At 32.9% G+C, this 27,105-nt stretch overlaps 5 protein-coding genes across 5 annotated transcripts in view; 2 read left to right on the plus strand and 3 right to left on the minus strand.

The window, feature by feature from the left end:
- Positions 1-6,183, minus strand: part of LOC123653410 (SEC14-like protein 2) — a 56,173-nt gene extending 49,990 nt beyond the window's left edge. The window contains exon 1 of the mRNA XM_045589402.1: positions 5,976-6,183. Within this exon, the coding sequence (XP_045445358.1) occupies positions 5,976-6,038 (63 nt within the window). The 5' untranslated portion in view covers positions 6,039-6,183. The remainder of the gene's footprint in view (positions 1-5,975) is intronic.
- Positions 6,184-7,439: 1,256 nt separating this feature from the next.
- Positions 7,440-8,636, minus strand: LOC123653956. The gene has a single exon (XM_045589927.1). The coding sequence runs from the start codon at positions 8,430-8,432 to the stop codon at positions 7,479-7,481; it is 954 nt and encodes a 317-aa protein (XP_045445883.1). The 5' UTR covers positions 8,433-8,636; the 3' UTR covers positions 7,440-7,478.
- A 574-nt stretch (positions 8,637-9,210) lies between these two features.
- Positions 9,211-13,438, plus strand: LOC123653957 (probable RNA-binding protein 18). Its single transcript, XM_045589928.1, has 4 exons — positions 9,211-9,469; positions 9,552-9,637; positions 12,418-12,628; positions 12,949-13,438. Exons 1-4 carry the CDS (start codon positions 9,455-9,457, stop codon positions 13,219-13,221), a joined length of 585 nt encoding a protein of 194 aa, XP_045445884.1. The 5' UTR covers positions 9,211-9,454; the 3' UTR covers positions 13,222-13,438.
- A 2,072-nt stretch (positions 13,439-15,510) lies between these two features.
- LOC123653958 (RNA polymerase I-specific transcription initiation factor RRN3) lies at positions 15,511-24,315 on the minus strand. The gene is made up of 7 exons (XM_045589929.1): positions 23,907-24,315; positions 23,271-23,370; positions 22,571-22,723; positions 18,063-18,278; positions 17,174-17,535; positions 16,318-16,543; positions 15,511-15,997 (listed from the first exon to the last, which is right to left on the minus strand). The coding sequence occupies exons 1-7, from the start codon at positions 24,313-24,315 to the stop codon at positions 15,790-15,792; spliced, it is 1,674 nt and encodes a 557-aa protein (XP_045445885.1). The 3' UTR covers positions 15,511-15,789.
- A 1,518-nt stretch (positions 24,316-25,833) lies between these two features.
- The window catches only part of LOC123653411 (guanine nucleotide-binding protein subunit alpha homolog), a 36,330-nt gene continuing 35,058 nt past the window's right edge, over positions 25,834-27,105 (plus strand). Inside the window, exon 1 of the mRNA XM_045589403.1 lies at positions 25,834-26,334. Within this exon, the coding sequence (XP_045445359.1) occupies positions 25,834-26,334 (501 nt within the window). The remainder of the gene's footprint in view (positions 26,335-27,105) is intronic.

Below are 27,105 nucleotides of genomic sequence, written 5' to 3' on the forward strand. Positions count from 1 at the left end.
CTTCTGATGTTTTAGGCGTCTATATACTACTTACCATCCTGATGGTACCACCTGATGGTAATTGCTTACCATCAGGTGAAACGTACGCCTGTTTGCCTAGATAGTTGTATAAAAAAAAAAAAAATAGATATGACATTTAAATTAAATAATTTAAAATTATTATTAATAGTTTAATATAAGAATTTTCCGTAAAACAATATTCAAAAAATTCCAATTTGTATTAATGGATTTTTGATGAGATGTAATTATAAAGGAACGACTTTGTTTAGTAGTATCAAACGTACCTATGTATGAGGATACACAAATGCATACGAATAGAAAAAAGAAGTATTTTGTCTTAGGTTTGAATTAATTCCATACCTTAATCTTCTAACGGGATACATGTCCAAAAATGTCGGACTATGTATGTATTTTTTATCCGTAGTTAAGTTTTTTGTTTATAGCTTTTAAAATTCTTTTCTTTTTTTTCGTCTTTTTTTATTATTTTTTTTCATTCATTCAGTCTCTAACATCCCAATTCTGGGTATAGGCCTCTTTCTCCATTTAGAAGAAGAATTGGAGCTTAATTCACAATTAGCTCGCTTAATTCGCTGCTTAACTGCAGGTTGGCGGATATGTTCCCTACTATGAGTAACGATTGCTATCAGGTATTTATGATATTAATCGGGACCGACAGCTTGCGAACGTGCTCTTCGAGGCACGGTGGGGAGACCCACAAGGACAAACATCCAAACCGGAAAGAAATATTTGTACAAATACAAATATCCAATCATATATATATATATATATATATATATCTCTCTCATAGTGTACAATAAAGAGTATTTGTATTGTATTGTATCCATCCCGAGTGGAAATCGAACCCGCAAACCGTCGGTGTTTTAGGCGACTACTCGCACCAATACACCAGAGCGGTTGTTTCGGACTGAAACTGACTTTCATACAAACATTCAACCCTTATTTTACTCACTTAGCTGCAGAATTTGAATGAAAGCTGACACCGAAATTTTATTATTTTTAATTAGTAACTCATAAAATATAATTTCATGTTTCTAACATCAAAAATTATACGGACTTTCATAGAAACTTTCAAGCCCGATTTCACTCCCTAGAATTTTTAAATATGCATGCCTAGTGGGTGTCTTCCAGTATTACAAAAAAAAAAAAAAAATCTAGGTCAAACTTTAATAAAACAGTAGTCACTTCGGTTTAGTGAATCAGGATATGTTATTTTATATCTATAAATCATTTATTTACAGCATAAGTTATTGCCATATTTAGCAGCTAATTTTTATCAAAATCGATCTAGGAAGCTTCTTCTGACCTTCATGGCAGGTTATTGGGTTTATTAGTTGTTTTTGGCATTTTGCATTCTATATGCATTTTGCATTCTATTAATATAAGTATTGTAACTAATATTGATTGATTTCTAAATTTGGTTGGGCACTTAATTTTGATAAATATTAATAGCATTGATATTTATTTATTTAATTCAATAAATTACTTTATAACATGAATGTAACGAAAAGTTTCTGGTGTTGGTTGGCGTTGTGCATTTATGCGAAAAGGACCTACATAGTTCTAAAAAATATTTTTTTCTAATTTAATATTTTATTTTATTAGCGTATGAATGACACGTGACAATTAATCTTTTAAAAATATTTCTATGTGTAAGCTAAGTAGCTAAGATAATATATTATAATATTATATTTATGAAATTATAGATAAGTACGTTAAATTATTTAGATTCTTATCTTTGTTATTATCATTATAAATTACTTCTGTAATACAGTAAATACGTACTACGTGGTATTAGTGAGAACCTTAAACCTTAAAAAAAAATATGTAAACTTTTTATAACTAAAGATATTAACTTTAAATCTTTGCTTTAAATACATATGGAGAATAGAGTTAACTTGTTTGAACGTGTTATTACCAGAATGTACTATTCAGCTTAAAACAAAAGTATGGTCCTAGAACCCGTTTAACCCTTTAACGCATATGGGACACATTTGTCCCCGTACGTTTTTTCAGTTTCCTGCGATACGTATTACTTTAAATCAATTTAAAAGCTTGTATTTTATAAATTTAAAAGTACGTATAATGATATTTTAGCTGAGATCACTGAGCAGGACGGATTAGAAATGAAATAAATAGGCGCGAAGTTGTGAGTTTTTCGTCGGCTGAAGTTGTGTTTTAGATTTTAATTTTTATAATATTTCTTCAGTTTTATGTTGCTATTTTTTAATAATTCTATTTTTTGGTTAGTATTTTGCAAGTTTCATCTGTTTTTCTAATGTTTTCATTAGTAAATATGGTCTTTTTTACGAAAAATCGAAAAGGGACACGGGTGTCCCAGTGTGCGTCAACGGAGCCATTTGTCATATGTTTGACTACCCTCTAAATCTACTATATTTAAGTCATTATTCTTGTAAGTCAATGCAAATTTTCATTTAGTAGTTCGAAAACATTTCTACGAGAAGGATAAGGGAGTTTGCGTTAACGGGCAGTGAGATTTTGGAATATTTAGTAGCTGATAATAGCGGCGCCGAGGATAGACTTCTTTTGGACGAAGAAAATCAACAATTTCTGGCGCAATACATTGATGAAGGTCTTTCCAACATTGAGATTGAACCAAGCATTCCTTCGGGTGTTAGCGAAAATATACAGAATAAAGAAGATAGCCAATTGCAACAAGAAATTCCACAAAAAGCACAGAAGCTGTACCCTCTTTAAACTGGAGAAAAAACTCCTACATACCGCATCAATTTCATGATCAAGAAGGCTAGAAATATGGCGAAGTTAATATTTTGGATAGTCTTACTAGTTCAAATTTCTCTCCTATAAATATTTTCAATGCTGTTACAAATTTCGATCAATTAATAGACGACATTATTGTACCTAAATCGGAACGGATACGCATTGCAAAATGGAAGGTCTTGTACTCTCTCTAGTGTTGAGGCCAAGGTTTATCTCGGAATGAACTACGTATGGGATATCATACTTATATATCATATTTATATAAAGAAAATTGAAGGTACACTGCTTTCATGCCTAGAATGTCGCCAAGCTGTAAGTCGTTCCCTAATTGTTGATTTTTCGTCTCGTCGAAGAAGTTTTCCACCGTCAGTAACCACAAATAAGCGGATAAGTCATACTCCAAAACGAGAATAGCCTTCTCACTTTATGGTGAAGGCAAATATAAGGCAGAGATGTGTCTAATGTGCCAAATTTCATATTGAGAATCGAATAAACAATACATGTTCAACGTGTAATGTACATTTATATTTTACTTTTAAAAGAAATTGTTTTGCAGAATACCACTAAACATTTTTTTCTTTTAGATTATAATTTTCAGTTGATATAATAAAAACGTTAATTTATACCATATTGGTGATTTTTTTGCGAAATAACGATATGAAAAACTTGCGTGAAATCGGTACATTTTGCAACCGTTGACGCACATTGGGACACATATGTCCCAGCCTGAAAAACACATGAAAAACAATAAACTATTATTTTTTTCATTGTTTTATATTTATTTAGCTCCTAATAAACCGCTATGACTAGTAAATATTTTTATTTAATTTCTCTAAACCTTATGTGCGTGAAAGGGTTAAACTCGAGTGGGGAAGTTACAACATCAAGGAACGACGCATTAAAATAAAACAGGAATAATAAAAGTGATCGAAGCGCCGCGGGTATACCAATATCAGTATACATATAATTATGTTACGGTAAAAACTTATTGATTGTAACTCATAAAATCTATTAATGTCCTAAGCCAGAAAGGTTCAAAATATTGTATTTTTACAGGTTTTATATACCAAATAAACCGTACGGCCTGTCTGACTTTTAGCCGTTACCGTAGCCTATATTAAGGCGGTTGGAGTTGGACGCTTGCAAATCCTGCAACATTAGTTGGACCATTTCCGACCTTACTGCTAAAACTCTCCGGGAGCATAGATTGCCTCACTTACCACAAAATACAACACTACTCGATAGCAATATTTAACTGTGATTTTCTGCAAGTTTAATTGGGATTTTTAGCAAACTATTTTCCGCTGCACCTTACCTTTATTATTTTTTTTTACTCTTTTCAAAATTTTTACTCATTGTTTTTTTTTTTAAACATGTAATTATGCTGGTGGTTCCTATTAAATAAACAAATATTTAGTTATTAGCAATGTTCACATCGGGTTGGTCCTAATATAAATAAAATATTTTTCTATATTTTTAATATTGATAAATATTTTTCAATTATTGATGAGGACATTTTTACAATTTTACTGTTTTATTTTTAGAAATAATGGCGTGCTATTTATGAATATAAATGAACAAGTTAAGCGACGTTGTTTTAAATGTCATGTAAAATGTGATGTCAAGGATAAAAACTATAAACAGAAAATAAGTAATGGGTTTGGCATGTAGTTCTATCGCCTCTTTTTCCTACGAATTTTTTTTTTGACACACATGCCTACGTTTGTTTTTAGACTGCAAATATTTTATATCTACTTGTTAACCTACTTCAAAAAAGGGGGAGGTTCTCGATTAGACTCCATTTTTATGTGTCTTAACAAATGTCGTCTTAACTTTTTACTGGGTCTATCGATTTTTTAATTCGTAATCTGTTATTTTTCGTGTTGTCTCATTTAAATTAGATTTAAGGCTAGCCAGTAGTTTTTAAGTTATCCTTATTAATACAGTAATTATAGTTTTTTTTTATTCTCTAACAAATAATTATATTATTTTATATTAGTGCTTAAATATATTATAAAAGGTAGCTGAGCGATACTTTACGTATTTTATCTTAAAAATCTAATCTATTTTAGGCTTTAAAATCTACCCTATAAATAATATACATAATTTGTCTCGATTTAAAAATAAAATCTACAGCAAGAACCGTTATACCTATGTGATATGTCAAAAATCACAAATAATTACTACTACAACCTCCTTTAAGAATATTACGGTTATTAAGATCTCCACAAGTTTTAAGTTCTTACAAGTTTTTCGCCAAAAAAATGCATCCTAAACATTTTTTAATATCATATTAAAAATCGACCGTTCCAGCGGAGATCGAACCTGCATCTCCAACTGACCGTGTCGGTGCTCTAGCCAATTAAGCTATGGAACGATGTACCCACTAGATCGAAATTTTTGATATGATGATTTTATATTCGGTTTTAAGCGACCGTGGCATGTGTGCATCCGTTTCCATCCTAATAAAATAACTTTTTCGTAATATTTGAGTATATTAATGGCTAACCAAAGCCATATCTAGAGAAGGAGCACATATCGGGGTCTCCTTCCCCCTGGTCGTCTCCTGTGAAACGGGTCATGTCTGCAGGGTGGATGTCGGCTTCACGCTGCCACTCCGCAGCTTCCTTTAGAGCCATGACCTCCTCGCAGAAGGAGACCACGGCTGACCCGGACCTCTCGTTGCCGAGCATGGATTTGACGACGCTCGACAGCGAGAGGTCTCCGCCTACGATGGTCACCAGCCTTTTTTAGATTTTTTGGTATCACAGAAAACCAAGAATGCTTACTAGTAACAATGAGACTCCGCTGTAGGTACATGTTTCCATTTATATATATATATATTACTTGAAGCTCCTAAGTACTTACATGTTTATTGATATTATCAATATTGTTAGTTTCTTTTTTTTAAGGTTATGACAGTAATGTACCTGCGGTAATATTTTATAATAAAAGAATTACTTAATTAAAAATGGTAACACGCTTAATGTTTTATTTAATTAATTTACGCATTTAACCATTATCATAAATTCTTTTCTAATGATTATGCGAATTTCACTCATTATTATGAAATAACTTTTTCGGTAAAAAACCTAATAAACAGCGATAAAATCCGAAAAAGTTGTTACATTTCATAAAACACGGATATGTAACACAAGAACGTTTGATATTTGGGTACCTTTATTTATTAAAATACGATAATAATAAAAACAAACCTTCATTAAAGCAAAACGTTGATCGTCGTCAATGCCGACGACTGTATTAGAAACGGGAGCCATTTCACTTGAAATTAGATTTTACGTCACAAAACACTAAAATATTTTACAAACGAACGTACGTGTGACTTCCGCGCGCGCTAAACCTACACTCAATAAAATTATGTACCTATCGGAGACTCGCAGTACTGTGTCAGCAATGTTTCCACAGACTAGTTTAGAGATACGATTATAATGTTTCATTCGTATTTCGCTGTCTCACTGCGATAGAAATGCGACATGATACGAGAACCAGCTATATAGTGAGAGTTTTTGGTTTTATAAACAATCGACGTGTCGCGGTTTAGTGCTCGCGATTTCTCGTACAAATCTTTTGGCATGAGCACTTGCGCAGTATAGCACCGAAAATTGTGTACCTACTGTATCTGGTTTCAGCCGCGCTCCGTTTGGTTCTAAATAAATAAATAAAAAACTATTTTGTTAATAGTAAAACCTATCCGAATAGGTTAACTAACATAGGTACACATGGGGTCATATGAATAAGTGGATTTTTTTTTGTTTTCGTTTTTTTTTATGTTTTCTTTTGCTCTCGTCTAGCCTACTATTTTTTGTTTGATTTATTCATAATAATATATATAAAATAATAATTGATTAATATAATACATACCTATGTAATTATTAATATTTTACATACTGTATATTGGGACTTATTTTTATATCAGATACAATATACCTAAAGAGTAAGTACTCAAATAATACTGTAGTATTATTTGAGTTTCATTACCTACAATATGATGAATGCACTGATTTCACAGTTGAATCCCATGTACAATTATTTCTGCCACTGTCTACCCTCTGGTACTGTCTATCCCTATATATCTTTATATATATATTTCTTGTGTGCGTGTGTATGTCACTGAACTCCTCCTAGACGACTGGACCAATTTTGATGAAATTTTTTGTGTGAGTTCAAGGGGATTCTCGGATGGTTTAAATTCACAATTTGGTCCACTGGAAAATGTTTATTTAACTAATTTCTCATTTATAAGTAGTTGTTAATTTTGGAATGTTTTACATTGGATCCGGTAGACTGCGCTACCATCCCAGCATCAAATATTATTCTATTTTAATTTCAGTTTGACCCGACAATTGGTGCTGCGATCAAATTGAGAAAAATATTGAGATTTTGTGTTATGGCAAAGCAACGTTTGCGGTGTCAGCTAGTGTGTGTAATGTGTGTCTGTATATATATATATATATATATATATATATATATATATATATATATATATATACAGACTTTTTTGTGTATTATTTATTTCAAAATATGTGTAAAAAAATTTAAATTATTGGTTTTCTTTAAATTTAGTACTAACTTATTTTACATACTGCAACACACAAATTATTAGCATTTTCTATAGAAAGAAATTTGAGGAAAAGATACATTAATTTAAAACAACTGTATTGATTTATTTTGAAAACAAATTTTATTATTTTTTACATTTATTTCATAACTGTAAACACAACTCCTCCTCTTTCTGGTTCTTCATCTAACACCTCTTTATCACTACCCTCAGGATCAGATTCATCAGATTTTGTATCATCGCTATCTCTATAAGTCCCAAATTTGGAAATATCTTCTGGAAGTTCTGCCATTTTTATACTTGTTCGAGCCAAGAGTTTCTCAGCAGCATGTTGTACTTCAATTTCTTTGAGATGTCTATTGTGTTTCTGTTGCAGTTTCAATGACTCTTCTAAACTTAATGTTTTTGCAGGTCCGTGGACTATTGGAGGCGGTGTAGCCGCTGTCACTTCCCAAAATTTATTTTTCTTTCTAAGCATTTCTTTTTCAGGATTATGAACATCGGATACTGTTGTTTTGTATGGTTTAAACTGGCTAGTCTTTTTGGGCTTAATGTTAATCTCAGTTTTTTCTATAATCTTTTTTACTACTGGTATTTCTCCTATACTAATAAGATCTTCAGGCGTTATTAATGGTTTGTCAGGCTGTAAAACCTTAACCTTCTTTTCTTGAGATGTGGTTTGACTTAATATGTGTAAAACATCCTCTGGGTCACTGTCATCATCGGAATCTAGATATGTATTATGATTTTTCTGTATTTTACCTTCCCATTCAACATTTGCTACTGATTCTTTGTCGATATTATTGATTTTCATGTCACCGAATAGGCGGCAGGTTTGTTCTTCCTCCTGTTTATTCTTTAACTCGATTTCTATCTTATCAAATAAGATACGAATCTTCTCTCCCTTGTCAGCAAGTTTACTAATAAAAGGTTTGTTATTCAGTAGCTTTAACTGTCTATCTCGAAGTTCTAGTAATTCGGGTATAGTTTTTGACGATAAATTTTCTAGTTTTCCGTCAATTTCAGTCTTAGGTGGCGGCAAAGTGCCTGGAATTTTGTTGTTAAACTTTTTCATTGTTTGAATTACGGTCATGTTACAGGGATTACTAAACTAGATGTTATACTTATATCACTTTATATCATTTTCTCTTTAGTTCAATTATTAATTACAAAGCAAAAAGAATTATGTTTTGATGTTAACGTTACTGTTCCAGACAACAAAAAATTCTCATTTGAGTGACAACTGCGAAATTAACAGTTTGACAATCCATTATTCGGCTTCTTATTGCAGAGACGAGAAACTGATTGAGCCATAATTTACAATGAAGTAAAGTTGAAAAAGTTGATAAGGAGAGTAATAAAAAAAAAATTTTTATATAGAAGAGGAACTGCTCAAAATGTTAAAAATATACAAGAAAGTATTCCTTCATTTCAGCGAATACAAAAAAAAAAAACTTAAATTTATATCATAGAGAAATCGTAAAGAATCTTTAGCTAGAGATGGGTTATTTTGTTATCAATTGACAATTTTATACAAGTTCGAATCTATTCTTAATTATTTATTGTTTTTAACATAGTTAAAATAATTCGCGTAAAATGGAGGCATAATGATTACGGTATTTTTTATTAATGTACATTGTAATAAATTAACAATTTGATACAGATTTTGTAATTTGTATCGATATTTTAAGGTAATTTAGTATTGTTGGCTGTTGTACAAAGTTCGTCCCTATTGATAATTGATGTCAATCAGTTTTCTAGACTGTATGGATTATACCCCTTTGCCTTCCCCTATTGGGGATAAATTTTAAAACAACATTATGTCAGTTTTTGTGTCAAACCACAGAGTATAGTAAATTAGTAATACTTACAGAAATGTCAAACTCACAGAATCATTTCGATCGCTAGCTATAGCCAATTTTTCGTTCATATTAATAGCACAGAAGCCTATTTATAATATAACTTGCTAAAAATACGAATTTAGAGAGAGAAATTTAGATTTTACATACAGTTTGGAAAAAAAAATCGAAGTGTGAAGCTTTTAGAATGTGTTTTTGACGTTTCTTAAAAACAAGCTATAGTTATTAAACACAATACTTGCACAAAAAAATAACCATGGGAGACGAAACTGTATGTATTTATATAAATTAATATGATAGAAGGTTATATAGCTGTAGATGATTGATTAATGATTGCATTAAATTTGTTTTAGGTACCTCTGCATTTGGAGCCAGTTCTCCAAAGGGAGGCGTGTGACAAAAGGCTCTGGATAGGAAATTTGGACCTTCGAGTTAATGAGTATGTTATTTTATAAAATCCATCTATTTTTACATACCATAATACTATGTGACTGTCTTTTAATATTTTTTATTTCTTTGTCTCCCATTACACTGCAATCTGTTGCCACAGGGCCATAATTATATCAGTGGGTTGGTTTGAATTGTTTTTGACGTGCTCGATGTGGGACCAGTGTCACATCCACATTTTATATTTTAAGTGTGTCTTGACTCTAGCTCTTTGGTCGAGTGACAATTACAACTGTTTTTGTTGTTGCATAAAGTTTTGCTTATTTTTCTAGTTTTGGTGTATAGTTTTATTGTGTGTATAGTCTTATTTGTTTGGTTTTGTCATGTATATTTAAGTAATTAATTATGTATTCCAAACCCCCTGACCCTGGTGGAGGTTCTTATAATTTCTCCCAAACAATGGAATAAATGAAACTAATAATAGAAAAAGAAATAAGAGCGATCCTAATTTATCCCAATCTCAAAGACCCACTAATAATCTTCATTAAAACACCATCCATTCAATTGAATTATTGTTGGCGGAATTTCAAAATGAAAAGAGGTTATACTCGACCTTTCATTATCCATGTTTCCAAAATGGAAACTAATCCCGATAGTGGAGCTATTCTGCGGCCTATTCAATTCGGACAGTTCTTACACAAAAATAAAGTAACTAATATTGTGATCAATACAATTGTGATAGAATTCAAAACGTCACAGCAGGCCAATTCCTTTTTAGATTTAACAGTTCTTACTAGCTCTGGGTATACTGCATCTATTCCCAGTTACAGCGTATCTCGCATGGGCATCATCCGTGCAGTACCTGTTGAATGGACCATGGAAGAATTAGTAACGAATTTACAAGTTGCCTCTGGGGAGTTGTCAACGCCCGAAGACTAAGTCGAAAATCCATTAATGAACATAATTCTCCTGTATGGATGGACCAACAAAGTCTGTAGTCCTCACATTTACTGGACAGAAACTCCCTCCCCATGTTTATTGTTATTTTACCTCTTTGCCTGTAGAAACCTATGTGTTACCCACTATCCAATGTAACAAATGTTGTAGATTTGGGCACGTTAAAGCACAGTGCAGGTCAAGTCCAAGATGTTTCAAATGTGCTCAGATGCATGAAGGAGAAATTTTTACGGTAGAAACACCAACCTGTCTATTTTGCTCTGATACTCACAATGCAAACAATACATCTTGCCCGTAGCATTCCCGCCAAAAGAAGATTAAATTAGTAATGTCTCAAGAGAGTATTTCATATTTAGAAGCTTCAGCCAGATTTCCCCAAGTAAGACGCCCGTTTGCTGACACTGTTAGATCCTCTCCCAACAACAATATTATGTCAACATCTCCCAATTGTAATCATCCTAAAAGCATATCTTACAAAAAATCAACATTCTCCGCTCGCTGGCCAATCCCCATTGCTATTCTAGGATATGACCATGTAGCTCATCGAGATATTGTGAGGGAACCTGACTCACAGATTCTTAATGGATGTGCCTTGACACAGGAAACTTTATCTCCAAATGATAACCTCATAGAACAGCTCGCCGACATTCTTATTAATATTGTTTTCTAATGTTTACGCGAATTTTACTCAATTCATTTCTTCATCTTCATTCTTATTAATATTATCTTCCGGTTTAGTGACACCTGACTACCAAACAAAACTCTCACCAGCTTGACTCAGCTAACTACTCTATTGTCCAATAATGGAAAGGAAGCTGGTCCAGTGGAATAGCCGTAGTATCAGAAATAAAAAACATGACCTTATTCACTTGATTAATCATTTCAACCCATCAATTCTAGCTATCCAGGAAACATGGTTAAGACCTGGCTCTCGCTTCAGAGTTCCCGGTTATGCATGTTTCCGGGATGACACAAATGATGGCCATGGTGGAGCTGCTTTATTCGTCTCCAGTAAATGTATATATTGTCATGTACCTGTACATAGTGAACATATAAATTTCGTGGCCATCCACTCTTCTAATATTACTTTTGTATCAGTATATGTGCCTAGTGCTTCTTCTTCAGCTTTATCTGAATTTTCATCTATTATATCTTCACTCCCTGCTCCCCTTATAATATTAGGTGGTTTCAATATTCACCACACCTCATGGGGATCATTTTTAATGACAATATGTCCCCACTACTATTGGATCTCATAGATCGCAATAACCTAGTAATACTTAATAACGGTTCTCCTACCCGACGTGTCCCCCCCCCTACAGAATCCGAGGAGTGCAGTAGATCTGTCACTGTGTTCTTCTAAACCACCCAGACCACACCATATATTCTTCATTTATATTACAAATTTTTCTCATAATACCATGGCATAATAGTGGCATTGAAAAGTCAAATTCGATTTTTGTTATTACTTTTTAAAATAGACTTAAATATAATATTATCAAGCTATCAAATATACTGTGTGGTTACGGCAGTAAGGAATATAGCCACCTCCCCCTCCGGTGGGTGTCGTAAGAGGCGACATAGCCAGCCCTGTAGTCACCAACCCGCCTGCCCAGCTTGGTGACTTTGGGCAAAACACATGATTTGTCGCCATAATGTCGGGCGTCTTGTGGAGGTCTATGTCCAGCAGTAAACTGTGATAGGCTGAAGTGAATCAAATATAAAATTTTAGGGAAACACAGTTTTGTTTACACTGAATTATTTTACGGCCAAAAAATCTTTACAATTAAAAATATATTTACTGAATGAATTCTTTTTAGAAATAAGTTAGGCTATTATGATCAATTGATTAAACTATACCTTTTTTCATTACCGGTATCAACTACTGAAAATGGTCCGCGTGTATGGTAACATTGAGAAGTTTGATATGCTGTTTCATCGCAGCGGGCCCAATGCTGGGCAACCGAGAGGGTTTGCTTTTGTCACATATAAGCTGAAACAGGATGCTATAAATGCAATGAATTCGTTGAACGGTCAGCTGCTGGGAAATAAGAGGATCTCAGTGAAATTTGCTAAAAATACCTCTGTAAGTTTATACTACTTGTATAAGTTTGTTAGGATTGAATAAATTATTATAATAACAATTATGATATTGCACAATTAAGACAAACGGCTATAGTTAAAAGTGTGATGAATAATTTTTTCTACTTATGTAAATAACAAAACGTACTTACCTTATTGAGTAGAATATTATTTTATTAGAATATTTATTATAGTTAAATAGTTTTCATCTTAATATTTTATTTAGCAAAAAAAAAAATTTGAATACCACAACCATGAATTTAATAAGCCTATTTTTTATTATTAATAAACAACATTACATTAATGAGGTTTTTTTAATTGCAGGAGGATCAAGATAAACCAAAACCTGAACTTGGGATAGCAGCTCTAACTGGAGTTAAGACTGAGCTAAAACTTAGCAAGAAAACAGCAATTCAGTCGATCGAGGCTAAACTCAAGATGATGGAAAACATGAAAGCTGGAGATGATTTTGTTATAAACAAATTAGCAGCTAATGAAACACCAATAATAGCTCAATATCAAACAAAACAACATCAGCCACCGAACAAAACAATCACTTCCTTTAAACGACGACATCCTTATCATAAAAAAAGATAACTTATTAGCTATCTATAGCTTATTTTAGAAATGTTTACTTACTTGTTCTCGAATCTAGCTTAATTGGGACAATTTTACATGATAACGTACGCTTACTGCGAAATTTTGTATTTCAAACGATTACTCAGTAGTTTTAAGATTTGGCATTCAGGTTTTTATAGAAATGCAAGGTTTTCTGTATATTTTAATTAAAAGTGTTGAAAGGTAGATGTTTTAATGATGTATTTACAAGAGCTATGCAGCATGTTTAAAACTTAATAAGGAATGTTTATGCGCTTTATTTTAGCTCCTTTTAGAGCCTAGCAGACTACTATATCTGTTTGTCAGTTTTAATCTGCTTTTATATTCTATTGATAGTGTTATGTTAAACGAATTTTATAATACTGTCAATACCTGTGCAAATAATTCGCACCAAATGAGTAAAAAATTTACCGACCGTCAATCATGTTGACATTGTTTCAAAATTAAAGCCGTCGTATATATAATTTTAATAATATTTAATTAATTTACAAAAATTAAAGCAATAATAATTTTTTAGGTGTGGATGTCGGTAGAGCAAGCAAGTATCTATAAAATGATATATTCTTTATGTGGAGTAATTGTGAGGTTTTTTTTTTTCTAAAAAGGAAGGCAAATATCTTAACCTTAGCATATTAATATATATGATGTTAACCTTGTTCGTGTCATCTAGGCGGTAGTCTTATTTATGTAACCTTAACTTGGCTTTTACAGAAATTTCAGTATATTTACTTAACATTTCCAAATTTACTTATTTTTTATTATTAATTGAAGTAACAATATTTTTTAATATAAATTGACTTTAGAAAGTTTGTAGTCTGCTATGGTTATTAGTGACTTGTGATGTTAACAGTATTCAATTAATATTTATTCTCATTAGACGCGCTACAGACAGCTAGGGGTCGACATTCATTGATGCTTATCAGGTATGTTGAAATTAAATAAATGTATTTATTTCTCGCAGCAATTACAGGATGTGGTTAAAATTCTGCCTTAGCTTAGCAATTTTTGCTGCAAGGTAATTTTTTAATTCCTGTTAGGGTTTTATAGTTACTAAAAGTACAAGAGTGAAATCTAGGCAATATTCAGACACTTTGCTAGTTTCAGAAACATTGTTATTTATGGTTCAAATTGTTTACAATGACTGAATATTCTATGTGATTTGCTGTTTAAAACCAAAACATTTAAAAGATAGAGACGATAACGCACGCAAGAGCCAAAGTTGATTGAGTCAATTCAGGCTCAAATAATTATGTTTAACAACACCACTGTTATGAACTTGTCAACCCCTCTAAGTGTGTAGCAGACCATAGAATTAATTCTGAAATTAAGAATAATACCCTTGGTGTTCATTAGCTAGATATTTTATGGTGTTTAATAAAGTATTTTGTGGCTATAATTTATAATTATAATATTAAGGGAAAACGATGAAATGTAAATAAAATAAAAGTTGGAATAAATAATTTTATTAAAGTAACAAGGTTTTTACAGTATCATATTTCCTTCATCTTATCACAACACTTATGCTAACATTAAATTTTACATATTAAAAAACAAGTAATATGCTACTATAATTCGCAACAGTATAAAATTATTCATAATTAGGCAACGGAAATGAAAAATGAAATTTGCCTAGAGGTACAACAAAATAACACATACAGGCGGATGGTATTAATTATCATCATTGTACATTTATAAGGACTAAATAATAAAAAAAGCTTATCATTTAGATTATATCTGAAAGAAAAATGTATTTTATATATAGATAGGTAAATCATCTTTGAAATCCCACGTCATACACATTTTGGTCATAAGCCTATTCATAAATATAAAAAAATTAAACATTGAAAAAAGGAAAATATTTAATCAGCTTTACACATTCCATACAGAATTTTATATAACAAAATAACAAAGACAATATTATATCAATGTCCACGTGGCTTTTTAAATTAAATAAACAAAAAAAAAAAAAAAAAAAACTGTCAGTTACATTATCAGCCATTGATATTATTATATCCATGAAAAGAAACAGCTATGACAGAGTTCTTCAGTGTAAGAATTTTGATTTGTTAACATAACATCTAGGGTAGGCTTTAGACTAAATTAAAATAGGACGAGCACTGACCACCCTGACTACTTTTTTATATACACCTATACATTCCACTACATAGTATAAAACAAAGTCGCTTCCCGCTGTCTGTATGCTTAGAGATTAAAACTACGCAACGGATTTTGATGCGGTTTCTTTAAGAAAAAAGTGTGATTCCAGAGGAAGGTTTAGATGTAATGCATGTATAATATAGTAGAGGAACACTAATAGTTTTTGCAGCCGTGCAAAGCTGGGGCGGGTCGTAAGTAGCAGATAATACAAAGTATTACATGACAATTATTTGCCAAATTTATCAAAAAGATAGTCTCAAAAAAGCCATTTACACAAATAAATATATCAAAAATTAGATTAGCTCAAATGCAGCATTTGTATTTCTAGGTGCTAGCAATTATGTCTCTTGTTATTATGATTAATTATTTCACATTTACTTAATATAAGTTCTACATCAATAATATACTTTCACTTGTTTTAAATCCTGGTGATATACAATTCGACAAAGAATGCACTCTTTGAGAGGGGCTTGGTATTAAATAGTCATCGTCCTCAGCTTCTAATTTTCTCTTTAAACTTGTATATTGATTCTCATCGTCCCCGTTTTTAAAGACATCCTTGTATTCCATACACAATGGCCAAATTATTTTACCAGACCTGTAACAAAGTATTAATTAGTTTATTACTTATCATGTATATCTAATGCACGGAACAACACATTGCAAAATATGTTATTATCAATAAAAAACTTTCTACTTAAATTTATTTCATAAACTAGAAACAAAACAAAATACAACTAGAAATTATATAAAAGAAAATGGGGAGTAGGGTGGGCAACACACTAGCTGTGATTCAGGTGTTGCAGGAGTCTATAAGCTACAGTAACCACTTACCACTTATTACTGGACCATACATTTGTTTGCCACCATAGAGATATGAAAAAATACTGTCATTTATATATTATAAAAAATACTTACACAGGCAATGTATATGGATCATATGGAAACCACTCATCATATTTCTGAACCGTATTCTGTAGAGTTAACCTTGAATTTTTCTCTATGATCGCTTGACAGTAGACAACTTGGTGAGATCTTGTTACTGATGAAAACGCTCTGGTCACTTGAGGGGGACATGTTTTTAGAGGATTTAGTGTGCAAGTTACTAGACGTGGTAGGTTTAATGATTCGACAAAATTTAAACCTGGAAGTAAATAATTAATTTTATTTTTATTATTGATAGGGTTGATGTATTGTGTAGAATTTGCATTCTTTTTTTTTCACTAAGAAACATAAGCTTGAAATATGCTTCTAGTTAATAGCTATGTTTGCTCAGTAATTTACAACTCAAGTCAACTGCAAACTTTTCATATTGCAAAGAAAAATATAATCATACTAGCTGACTCGGCAAACGTTGTCTTGCCGTTAAACACTATTTAAAAATAGAGGTTGGTGGTAGAAGGGTGAAAATTTAGGGTTGTGTGTATTTTTCAACGCCAAATCATAATAAAATAAAAAATAAATAATTTTCTAAAAATTAAAAAAATATATATTTAGGGGTGGACTACCGTTAATATTTAGGGGGATGAAAAATAGATGTTGTTCGATTCTCAGACCTACCCAATATGCACACAAAATGTCATGACAATCGGTCAAGCCGTTTTGGAGGAGTTTAACTACAAACACCGCGACATTAGAATTTTATATATTACATTATATTGATTAAGAAAGTATAAATTAATAATATTCACTAATGTAAAAGCTTACTTAAGAAGTATAATATTATGAATTCACTAATAAAACTTAATAAAACAATAAATAAAATTGTACTCACTTTCTTTACTCATAAACAGGTAATGATTTTTAAACGCAACTAAATAAAAGATAGCATGGCATATCGCATGGAATGCCCCATGCACCTTAGTGTTGTCAGCCACAGTAGATTCCTGTGTTGCCGTTATGTATGAATGGCACCATTCTGCCATGGTTTTTAAATAATGTATTAATCTAGAGTTTGGGACTCGGACACATCTTGCTAACAATCCTGCCAAGTGACTGGCTGCTGTTCTCCGTGTTGCCAAAGCCCCAGGTCCGAGTCCATGTAAGCCAGCAGCCACTACCCACAAATTTGTGAATACACGATCGGCACATTGTTGGTTTATAGATATTGTGTATAGTAGGAGGAATTGAACATGTCTGTAAGAAATAAAATAAATAATTTATATAACATTTTCACTTTAATACACAATAATCACATTTCCATGTGGAAAAGAAATGTTTTTATAATTTTGTTTTTTGAAGCACAACTTCTTTACGCACGCTTGACTTGGAGAGTAAGCTGGTGAATGTATGACGAGAGCGATACGAAAAGTGTGCCGGCGAGGCCAAAGGAGCAAGAGAGAGAGGTACAGCGGCGAGTACACATTTTCTTTCTCTTTCTCTCATAGCCAGTTACGTTTCGTATATCTAAGACTACAGTGCAGGCCTATTATGCAGAAGTTTTACTTTAGTCGTGTGGTCTAAAGCACACTTGTTTTTTTTTTTTTTCATTTTTAAGACTCAAATTATAACGTAATTTATGGTTTAAATTGTTAATGATCTGTTGCTTTTAGTGATCATAAATTTTACACCAAAAACAAAGTTAATATAAATAAAATAAAAAAAAAGAAACGAAAAATACTAAAATTTAACTTATTCCAATTTCATATAAATAAAAAATTCACCTTATACCATGAGTTGGTAAAATAACTCTTTCAAACACATTGCACATAATGTTAAGTGCTGGGTCTCGTTCATCCTCCAGCCAGTTTAATATTTCTAACATACAATAGTCGAGTGTTTCACTAACTTCATCTTTCTCGTCAACATCCATATCAAAGATTGCATCTTGAATTTTATTCTTTTCTCGATCAACACTGTTGGCATCCATATCTACCATCCTAAAAGATTATAAATAAACATTTATACACAACGCGAAATATACTTCATTATATCATTGTTTTATTGAAAGTACTAAAGATAGAATACGAAATTCAGACAGTTGGTTACTGCAGGGTTGCTGGTTCGGACAGTGACTTAGATGCGCACTAAGGAAACCCATTTTTTTTAATCTAAGCTCAAAATGTCGTCACAGGTAGACTTAAATTATTACAGCACATTTTCTGTATTTTGAATTTGCCAAAAATCATTTCCATTAGGTATGTAAAAACTTGAACACCTTTACTAGATCGTTCAATAAGTCCCGAGACTAACCTGGAAATGGCGCATATACTAAAAACTCTTTTGATTTTTAAAAAGTACTGGCTATCAATACAAGAATATGTGTCAAATTTTTAAAAATGGAACAATAAAATTATTGATTTTGAAACATTTAAGTGACGCTATGGTTGTAATTTCGATACAATGGAAAAAAACGAGTTTTGCGTGTTGATAAAACATTGTTTTTTAATGGGAAAAAATACCGTTGAAGCACAGCAATGGCTTATAAAATGTTATGCAGGATCAGCTCCCTCTAAAGCAACCATTTGTCGGTGGTATGCCAACTTCAAACGCGGTCGCATGGACACCAATGATGGGGAACGCTCAGGTCGTCCAAATGAAGCAGTGACTCAACAAAATATTAACCAAGTCCTCAAAATCGTATTGGTAGATCGGAAGGTAAAAGTGCGAGAGATAGCCGAGATAGTGAAGATTTCAGCTGGTAGTGTTTTCACTATTTTACATAAAAATTTGGCAATGAAAAAGCTTTTTTCTAAGTGGGTGCCGCGTTTGCTTACAACTAATCAAAAGGAACAACGTATCAATGATTCAGAGCGATGTTTGGCGCTGATGAATCATAACAAAAAGGATTTTTTACATCGGTATGTAACAATGGATGAATCCTGGATATACCATTTGACTCCGGAATCCAATCGGCAGGCAGCGGAGTGGAGAGCGGCTGGTGAAAGCCGCCCGAAGCGTCCAAAGACTCAGAAATCAGCCGGTAAGGTTATGGCGTCTATATTTTGGGATGCGCATGGAATACTTTTCATCGACTACCTTGAAAAGGGGCAAAATATAAATAGTGACTATTACATGTGCTTATTGGAGCGATTGAAGTACGAAATTGCGGATAAACGGCCTCACATGAACAAAAAGAAAGTGGTGTTTCACCAGGACAACGCGCCTTGTCACAAGTCCGTGAGAACGATGGCCAAAATTAACGAATTGGGCTTCGAATTGCTTCCTCATCCCCCTTATTCGCTAGACTTGGCCCCCAGCGATTACTGGCTGTTTGCAGACCTCAAAAAAATGCTTCAGGGTAAGAAATTTGACTCAAATAGTGAAGTTATCGCAGCAACGGAGGCTTATTTTGAAGCCAAAGACAAATCGTTCTACACACATGGGATAGAAAAGTTAGAAAAGCGTTGGAGGGACTGTATCGCTCTTGGAGGAGACTATGTTGATGAATAAAAATTAATTTTATAAAAAAGACCTTTTTTAGTACTTAGTCTCGGGACTTATTGAACCACGTGTTAAACCGCGAATGTTTTCTAGAAGTAATGTAACTACAGTTGAAAAATTTATTTCTTTCTGAATATATTAGTGAGAAGATCTTATTTAAAATATCCTGTCATGATAGTCACCATGAGACTCATAAGATTGGAGCATAATCATCCATTAACCAGACAACAATCTCAACAATAACTAAAAACAGAGACACGCTTCATTATTATTATTAGTCAGTTATTTATAAGTTAAATATACAATCTGTCGAGACGGTTTAGTACAGCATGATTTCTATCAAGTAATTATAACAACAATAATATTTTTATTACAGCATAAACTAGTCTTGCAATTTTTCTTAAAAAGTAGGACGATGGTCAACCACACTTATCTGTAATAACTTTACAAGATGACACAGAGACACAACAGATTTATGGACAGTACTAACCCATATGGGGCTTCTGTTGTACATAGGTCTGTGCCAAGGCTACTGCAGTAACGTAGCGAGCTTAACTCCCGCCCTAGGCACAATACCTTTTTAGTGCCCCCCATTCGAAAACCGTACAATATGTCCAGCAATTTTTTGTTTTGCGGACTATTTGGCGCCCTTTTGTGAGGAGCGCCCGGGGCATGAGCCCCCCATGCCCCCTCCTCGCTACGCCACTGAGCTACTGTTGTACATCTGTTATGTGGTTGTATCCGGTATGTAGTGTATGATATATATTGCATAAAAATATGCAGTGCAGATAAAATTCATACAAATTCAGTCTTAAACGCTACTTTAAATGAGAGTAGTGTTTAATAATGTGTTCAAGCGATATTTTAGAAAGTATCACTTTTTCCAAAGTAAGGTAAATCTTATAAAGATGATCGCTTATTGGTAAATGGTGTATTGAATTTTACTCACAAAATAATGTATGCGACGATTGGATCCATGAATGTCCATGGATTTTGACACAGTGTGAGATTATTTCTGCATTTGTCTTCTCGTGTGTGGCGTTAACAATTGTCAATAAATTATGATCATCTAACGACATTAACCCTGCAAATCGCATTCACTTCACCTTGGCCTTAGATCATTACTTGAATAGGTTAAGAGACTATTTCCACTTTATCCAACTGTCGATAGTCTTTTGGCTATCTTACTAGGATGCTTTTCAGGCGTGTTTGCTCCCATATGTTTCCTTTTGAGGTCTGGGAACATTATGAAACTTTCATGACTCTAGCAGACGATGAACGTTTGAGCAAGGATATATAGCATAAACTGGTGTCATCACTTTGTGGTGTGTAAATAATAATAAATTCGTACAAAGTAACCAGTCTTGTACTTGATTTTACCTTTTAATTGTGCTTATGAAACTAAATTTGTTGGCAGCCACTTCGATAGTATTAAGACAGACTAGTCTTATTTTTAAGAAGTTGACTGAAAGATGCGATCACATACTCAGTATTACCTAGTTGTTATGTGACCCTTCTAGTCGCCAATACTAATTTAGCACAGGATTTAATGGAGTCCGTCAAAGAGATGGCGTATATTACTGCTTTTGATTTATAATTATGTAAAATGGGTATAGTCATGGGGCATCGGCAGAATAGAATAGTGCCTCAAGTGCCAGGTATCGTAAAAGGCGACTAAGGTATTCGGAGCGGATCCCCGTAAGACATTAGTCGGGTTCTGCAACCGAACCAGCTCCACATGTAGTAACTTGTCGTTCCTGTGGGTCCCGCTGGCAAGGTCGAGAGGGTGGTGTAGGCAGTGGGAAAACCTGCACTTCCTAAATTCAAACCCAGGTAAAGCAATTTTACACTGCTTAAAACGTCTGCAATAAATGTAAAGGCCATAGATAGATAGAGAAAATGGGTATTTACCATGTGCATTGTTTGTCATTTTAAGTTTCTAATATTGTGGCAATACTGCTAGCACCGTGGTTACGAGTGCACTCATAATGATCAAAGCCTTTCAGGAACTTAAAATAATCAACAACAAATATGGTAAACATCCTTTTTTTTAAAATCTTTATTTGTATAATGTAAGATGCTATGGTCGCTTAGCGACTATGTCAGCCCCATTGGTAAACATCCTGTTTTACATATAAATTATGTTATTGATCATTGGTATAAAATACTCATGCGTCTCAGCGATTCTCTCGAAAAATTTGGTAAGCCCAATATTATTTAGCCACTTTGAGTTTCTAATTTGACAGGATTTTATATAGATATGTTACTAGCCTTTTCAGGCTTTTATTTTGAAGTGACTGTATATATGTGACGTTGGAGTAGCCTGTGTCAGTCATAGAAACAACATTGCGTTGCTTAGCGTCACACCTTCAAACACCGTTGACCTTGTTTAAAAGGTATACAATTAATAATTTTGCTTTATTTATTTTTTATGTGTTTATACTATGGCTGTGCAAAATTTACCACTTATAGATTTATAATTTTGCACTTAAAAGCTTCACCAGCTACTGATATGAAGTAGTGGTAAAGTATACTTGTTTTTATGAAATTTTATTTACCTATAAAGAAATTGAGAATACTTATAATTTCTAATGACACACGTACATATGTCACAAGTCTTTCAAGTATGTAAAGGCTCTAAGCTAGTTTACTAAACTTATTTAAAAATACCAGAAATATAATGTGAAATTACACCTTGTAGTAATTTTTTTCTTCCTGTCTAGTTTTAACTTTCGGATATCAATTAGTAAAATGTAGATAATTTTTGCATAAACAAACATGCACTTACTTGGTAACAATAGCCGTTATGATCTGTTCTTTAAGCGAAGGTATGTATTTGGTCATCCATATTAAGTTGTGAACGTAGGCTCTGTTTGCAAAGCAGCCAACTTTGTAGTAGGGAAACTGTTCAATAACTGTTTTCATGAGAAGACTGCTAGTCCTGAAATGATAAAATTAGTAAATAAAATAATAAAACTTCTATCTATAAGCTCAATAAAGACATTAACATTCTTTTTTTTTTTGAAATGTTAATGAATGTGTTACATTAATTAACATTTCAAAAAAATATAAATAAGCGTTATAATATGATAAAATGTTAATTAATGTGACTTATTTGAAATGTTTATTAGTGTAAGTGGTAAATCCATACTGATTAATTTTATGTAAATAATAAATAAAATAAACACGAATTAATGTATAAATTACAGAATCACCTTAAAACATAGCCTTACGATAAATATATATTAATTATATTTTAATGTGTTGTATATATACATACATTTTTGTCCTATTTTCTTAAAAAATAATAAATAACTTAACAAAAAAGGATTCCGATAAAATTAATTTGGAGCATTTAATATTAAAAATTCAATTTTATGGCACACATTAAATTATCAAAAAAAAAAAAAAAAAAATTCATAGAAGAATTTTGTCATGTTTATTAATATTGTTTGTAAAATCACACTTCACAATATATAGTGACTTACATTGGCATTACAGCAACAATTTGTGCGATTATTGTATGAATGTTTGACCATTGTGACATCAACTCTGAAGACGGTTCGCCATCCCAATTTTCACCATCATCTAAAACAATAGTAAATACAGTAAAACAGAATTACAAAATTATCATCATCACTTCAGCCTATCGCATTCCACTGCACATAGGCCTCCACAAGTTCGCGCCAAAAAAGGCGTAAACTCATGTGTGTTTCCCAGTCACCAAGATGGGCAGGCGAGTTGGTAACCGTAGGGCTGGATTTGTCGCACTGAAGAGTCTACTGCCCGTCTTTGGTCTTTGTATTTCAAAGTCAGCAGTTGGATGGCTATCCCACCATCGGTCAGCTTTTTAAGTTCCAAGGTGGTAGTGGAACTGTAGTCTGAGTGTGTAGTGGAACTGTCCCTTAGTCGCACCTCACGACACCCATGGGAAGAGAGGGGTGGCTATATTCTTTACTGCCTTAACCACACAGATACAAAATACTTAACAAAAAATATTACACAATGTTAAACAGTCTTATCTAAATAACAAATTGCACAATATTTCAATTCTAAATTTAAAGCAAGCTTGTGATGTCATTTTGACTATGATTATTGATTATAAAAAATTAAAATATTCTTACTTTTAAATAATTTAATTAATGAAGACATAAGTTTAGGGCAGTGGTAGGTATGAGCAGTAACCAGGCTTAAAACAAATCTGCTGAAAATCTCCACTAAGCTCTCATCCCTACTTGCCCACTCAACACAATACAGGGCATCAAGAAATGGCTTCGAATCTCTACCCAGTAATACAACTAAAGATAAACAGTCTTCAAACAAAATTCTAAAATTATCATCATTCAATGGAGACTCTTTTAAAACTTTTATCAATTCATTATAAGGTCCACAGTTTCCATCATTTATGTAGCTCAGTAGAATCTGCTCAATTTGATTTTTCTTAAAACTAATCTTCATACGTTTCACAGAGGCTTGTCTGTCGATTGTTTTGCGCATCAGAGATGCCACAGTCTTATGCGATGCGACCGCCATTATTTCTTGAGATCAGACGATAATGTCTTCAAAAAGGCGACTATTTCAGGTTGACGTAGAAGTTCCGCCTTTTTGTGGTTCAGCACTTCTCGTAAAACGTTGCTGTTGTCCTCGCCGAGACTTGTATGCGGGTTTGTCTCGAAACTCGTACTGGGTTTGCTGTAACTAACAGCTAGTTCTGCGGTTTCTACACTCCTCTTATCTTTTAAATACGACTGCAACTTTTCTAAAACAATTTTACTATCTCCTTCTTTTTTTTCGGAACTATAACCTTCTTTGGACATTGCATTACACCATATTATTCACATTTTGAAAAACAAATTATAACTTTAAATCTAATTATTGTTTGTAATTCAATAAGAGAAAAAGTTAAATTCAACTAAGAATTAATAAAATCAGATATTTAAGAAAAACAAAAATAGAACACGTGCACCACTTCTTTTTTTTATTTGTTGTGTCAGTGGGGCATGAATGCTTATGTCAATGTCACGTAGGGGGGAGAACACACGAAGGAGAGTGGTCGGTGCAGACGAGATAACAGTCTCAATTTAATTTTGAAAACATGCAAAATAGAGATAGTAGTTTTAAATTTAAATAAGTATAACGTTAGGATTAATAGCCTTTCCAAGACAACATAGAAGCTAGAGAAGGGAAGGCTAAGGAAAGGTTTACAGCAGATTTGGGGTTCTGATTAGGATAAACTCTCTGAGTTGGTGAACTATCATTGAGAATGCAGAAATTGAATTCGACAAAGATGTCCAACAATTAGAGAACAAACCCATTAGTAAGATGGGATCCCCAGGAAGTGTGACGAGAGTTAAAATCTCCCATGAAAAGGCTATCCATAGGCCATAAATAGAGCTAGCAAGAGAAAAAAACGGAGTTCAGGATTTCATGTTTTTTTAGCGGATACTCTTACAATTCCATTGAAGGAAGCCGAGTGGGCCATTTTAGGGATTAGTAATATTCAGGAAGTGATTTGACAACGTTGGGCGGTAAGGACATATTATCACTACATTTAGTACTAATGAGGTTTTTTAATAGGTTGCTAACTTGCTACTACTAGGTGCACCACTTTATAATGCGCGCAACTTATGGACATGAAATATAATCTATCATAATTTGTGCAACATGCTGTCAGGACTTAGACAAAGAAACCTAGTCAGGAGTACTGTCACTTATTTTCATAGAGATTAACGTTTGTTCTCAAATGTTAAAAAGGGATAGCTGTACTAGCAAATAAAAAAATAGTCTATCAATTTAATCGAATATTTGGTAGTAGCAACATTTTTATGTGAATCTGTCGACTCTCTCAATTTCTCATTTTATTTTTCTCAATGAGTTTGGGAGGGGTAGAATGCGTGTGTACGTCCTATTCCGGATATAAAGTTTATTTTATTATTGTCAGTTCGTATAAAGTGTAATATTAAAAATGTGTCCATAATAGACGTCCTTTTGAGTGTTAATGAATGCTTGTTTAGTATTTGTCTTTTGTGTAAGTGTCGATAACCATGCAAAATGGCCAACGATCTGTGGTCATGTACCTGTTGTACCGAGGCTCTGACTTGCTGGTTGCGTCTAAAGCTATCGCCCGAGGAGATCGAGCAGAGGTACAGAAGCAAAGAGATCGACAGAATACTTGAGAAAGATAAACAGACACTGCGGCGGCAGGTTAAATTATTGCTACTTGGTGCGGGTGAAAGCGGAAAATCAACATTCCTGAAACAGATGAGGATAATACACAAAGTGAAGTTCGAGCCGGAACTAGTGCGTGAATACCAGCATGTGATATATCAGAACATTGTGAAGGGCATACAAGTGTTAGTGGACGCGCGGGACAAGCTCGCGATACCTTGGGAAAACCCGAGAAATTTGGACATTGGTCAGCAGGCATTGCATTTCAACAGTACGGCTTCGTTGGACAGCCGACTGTTCATGCATTATGCACCGCATATACACTCGCTGTGGTTAGACAGAGCCATAAAGAGGGCCTATGACAGGCGGAGAGAATTCCAATTGGTGAGTACCCAGTGTTTGCCATGTAAACAAAAGTCATGTAATACCTTCCTTTGTGTTATCCTTTTAGCTTTCTTTTTCAACAGTGATTAAGTTATTATTCCATTAGATTTGTGTGGTCATTGTTTTGTTGTTTGAGAGGCTTAAACACATACTTTGATAACATTGAGGGAATTATTTATTTGTTATTTACTTTTGGTACCTATATATATATACATATTAGTTTAAAATTTGTAAATGATATACATTATAAATAAACAGTAGCTTTCACCTTTAATGTTACTCAAGTAATTTTGTTTTGCAATATAGATATAACAAAAAAATTAATTAAATCACACTTGTAAGTTTTCATATGTAGTGCCTCATAACCAAACTTAGTTTTACTCTGCACTAACTCACTATTACTATTTAGGCTACACATACAGGACTATTAATGAATTGAAAAAATTAATTAGATAAGGTAAATTAAGTATGAATGCTATTTACAAATAACTAATTACTATTTCATAATAATAAAATATATTACCAATAGCTAATAAAAAAAAAACAAGTCATCTATTTATCCATGACTTTATAAACAATACCATACATTTATGTATCATTAAATAATTCTATTATAGGTATGAATGATTTAAAAATAATATTGAGGTTAAAACAATTGACACTCGATTTGATTCATAAACCACACACTTATTATTCCTGTTCAATGAACCTAGATTTATATTTATTTAATGCGACTTTTCATGATGTGATTCTTAGTCAATTTGATTTATG

Source organism: Melitaea cinxia, chromosome 5 (genome assembly GCF_905220565.1).
Source record: "Melitaea cinxia chromosome 5, ilMelCinx1.1, whole genome shotgun sequence".
NCBI classification, from domain to species: domain Eukaryota; kingdom Metazoa; phylum Arthropoda; class Insecta; order Lepidoptera; family Nymphalidae; genus Melitaea; species Melitaea cinxia.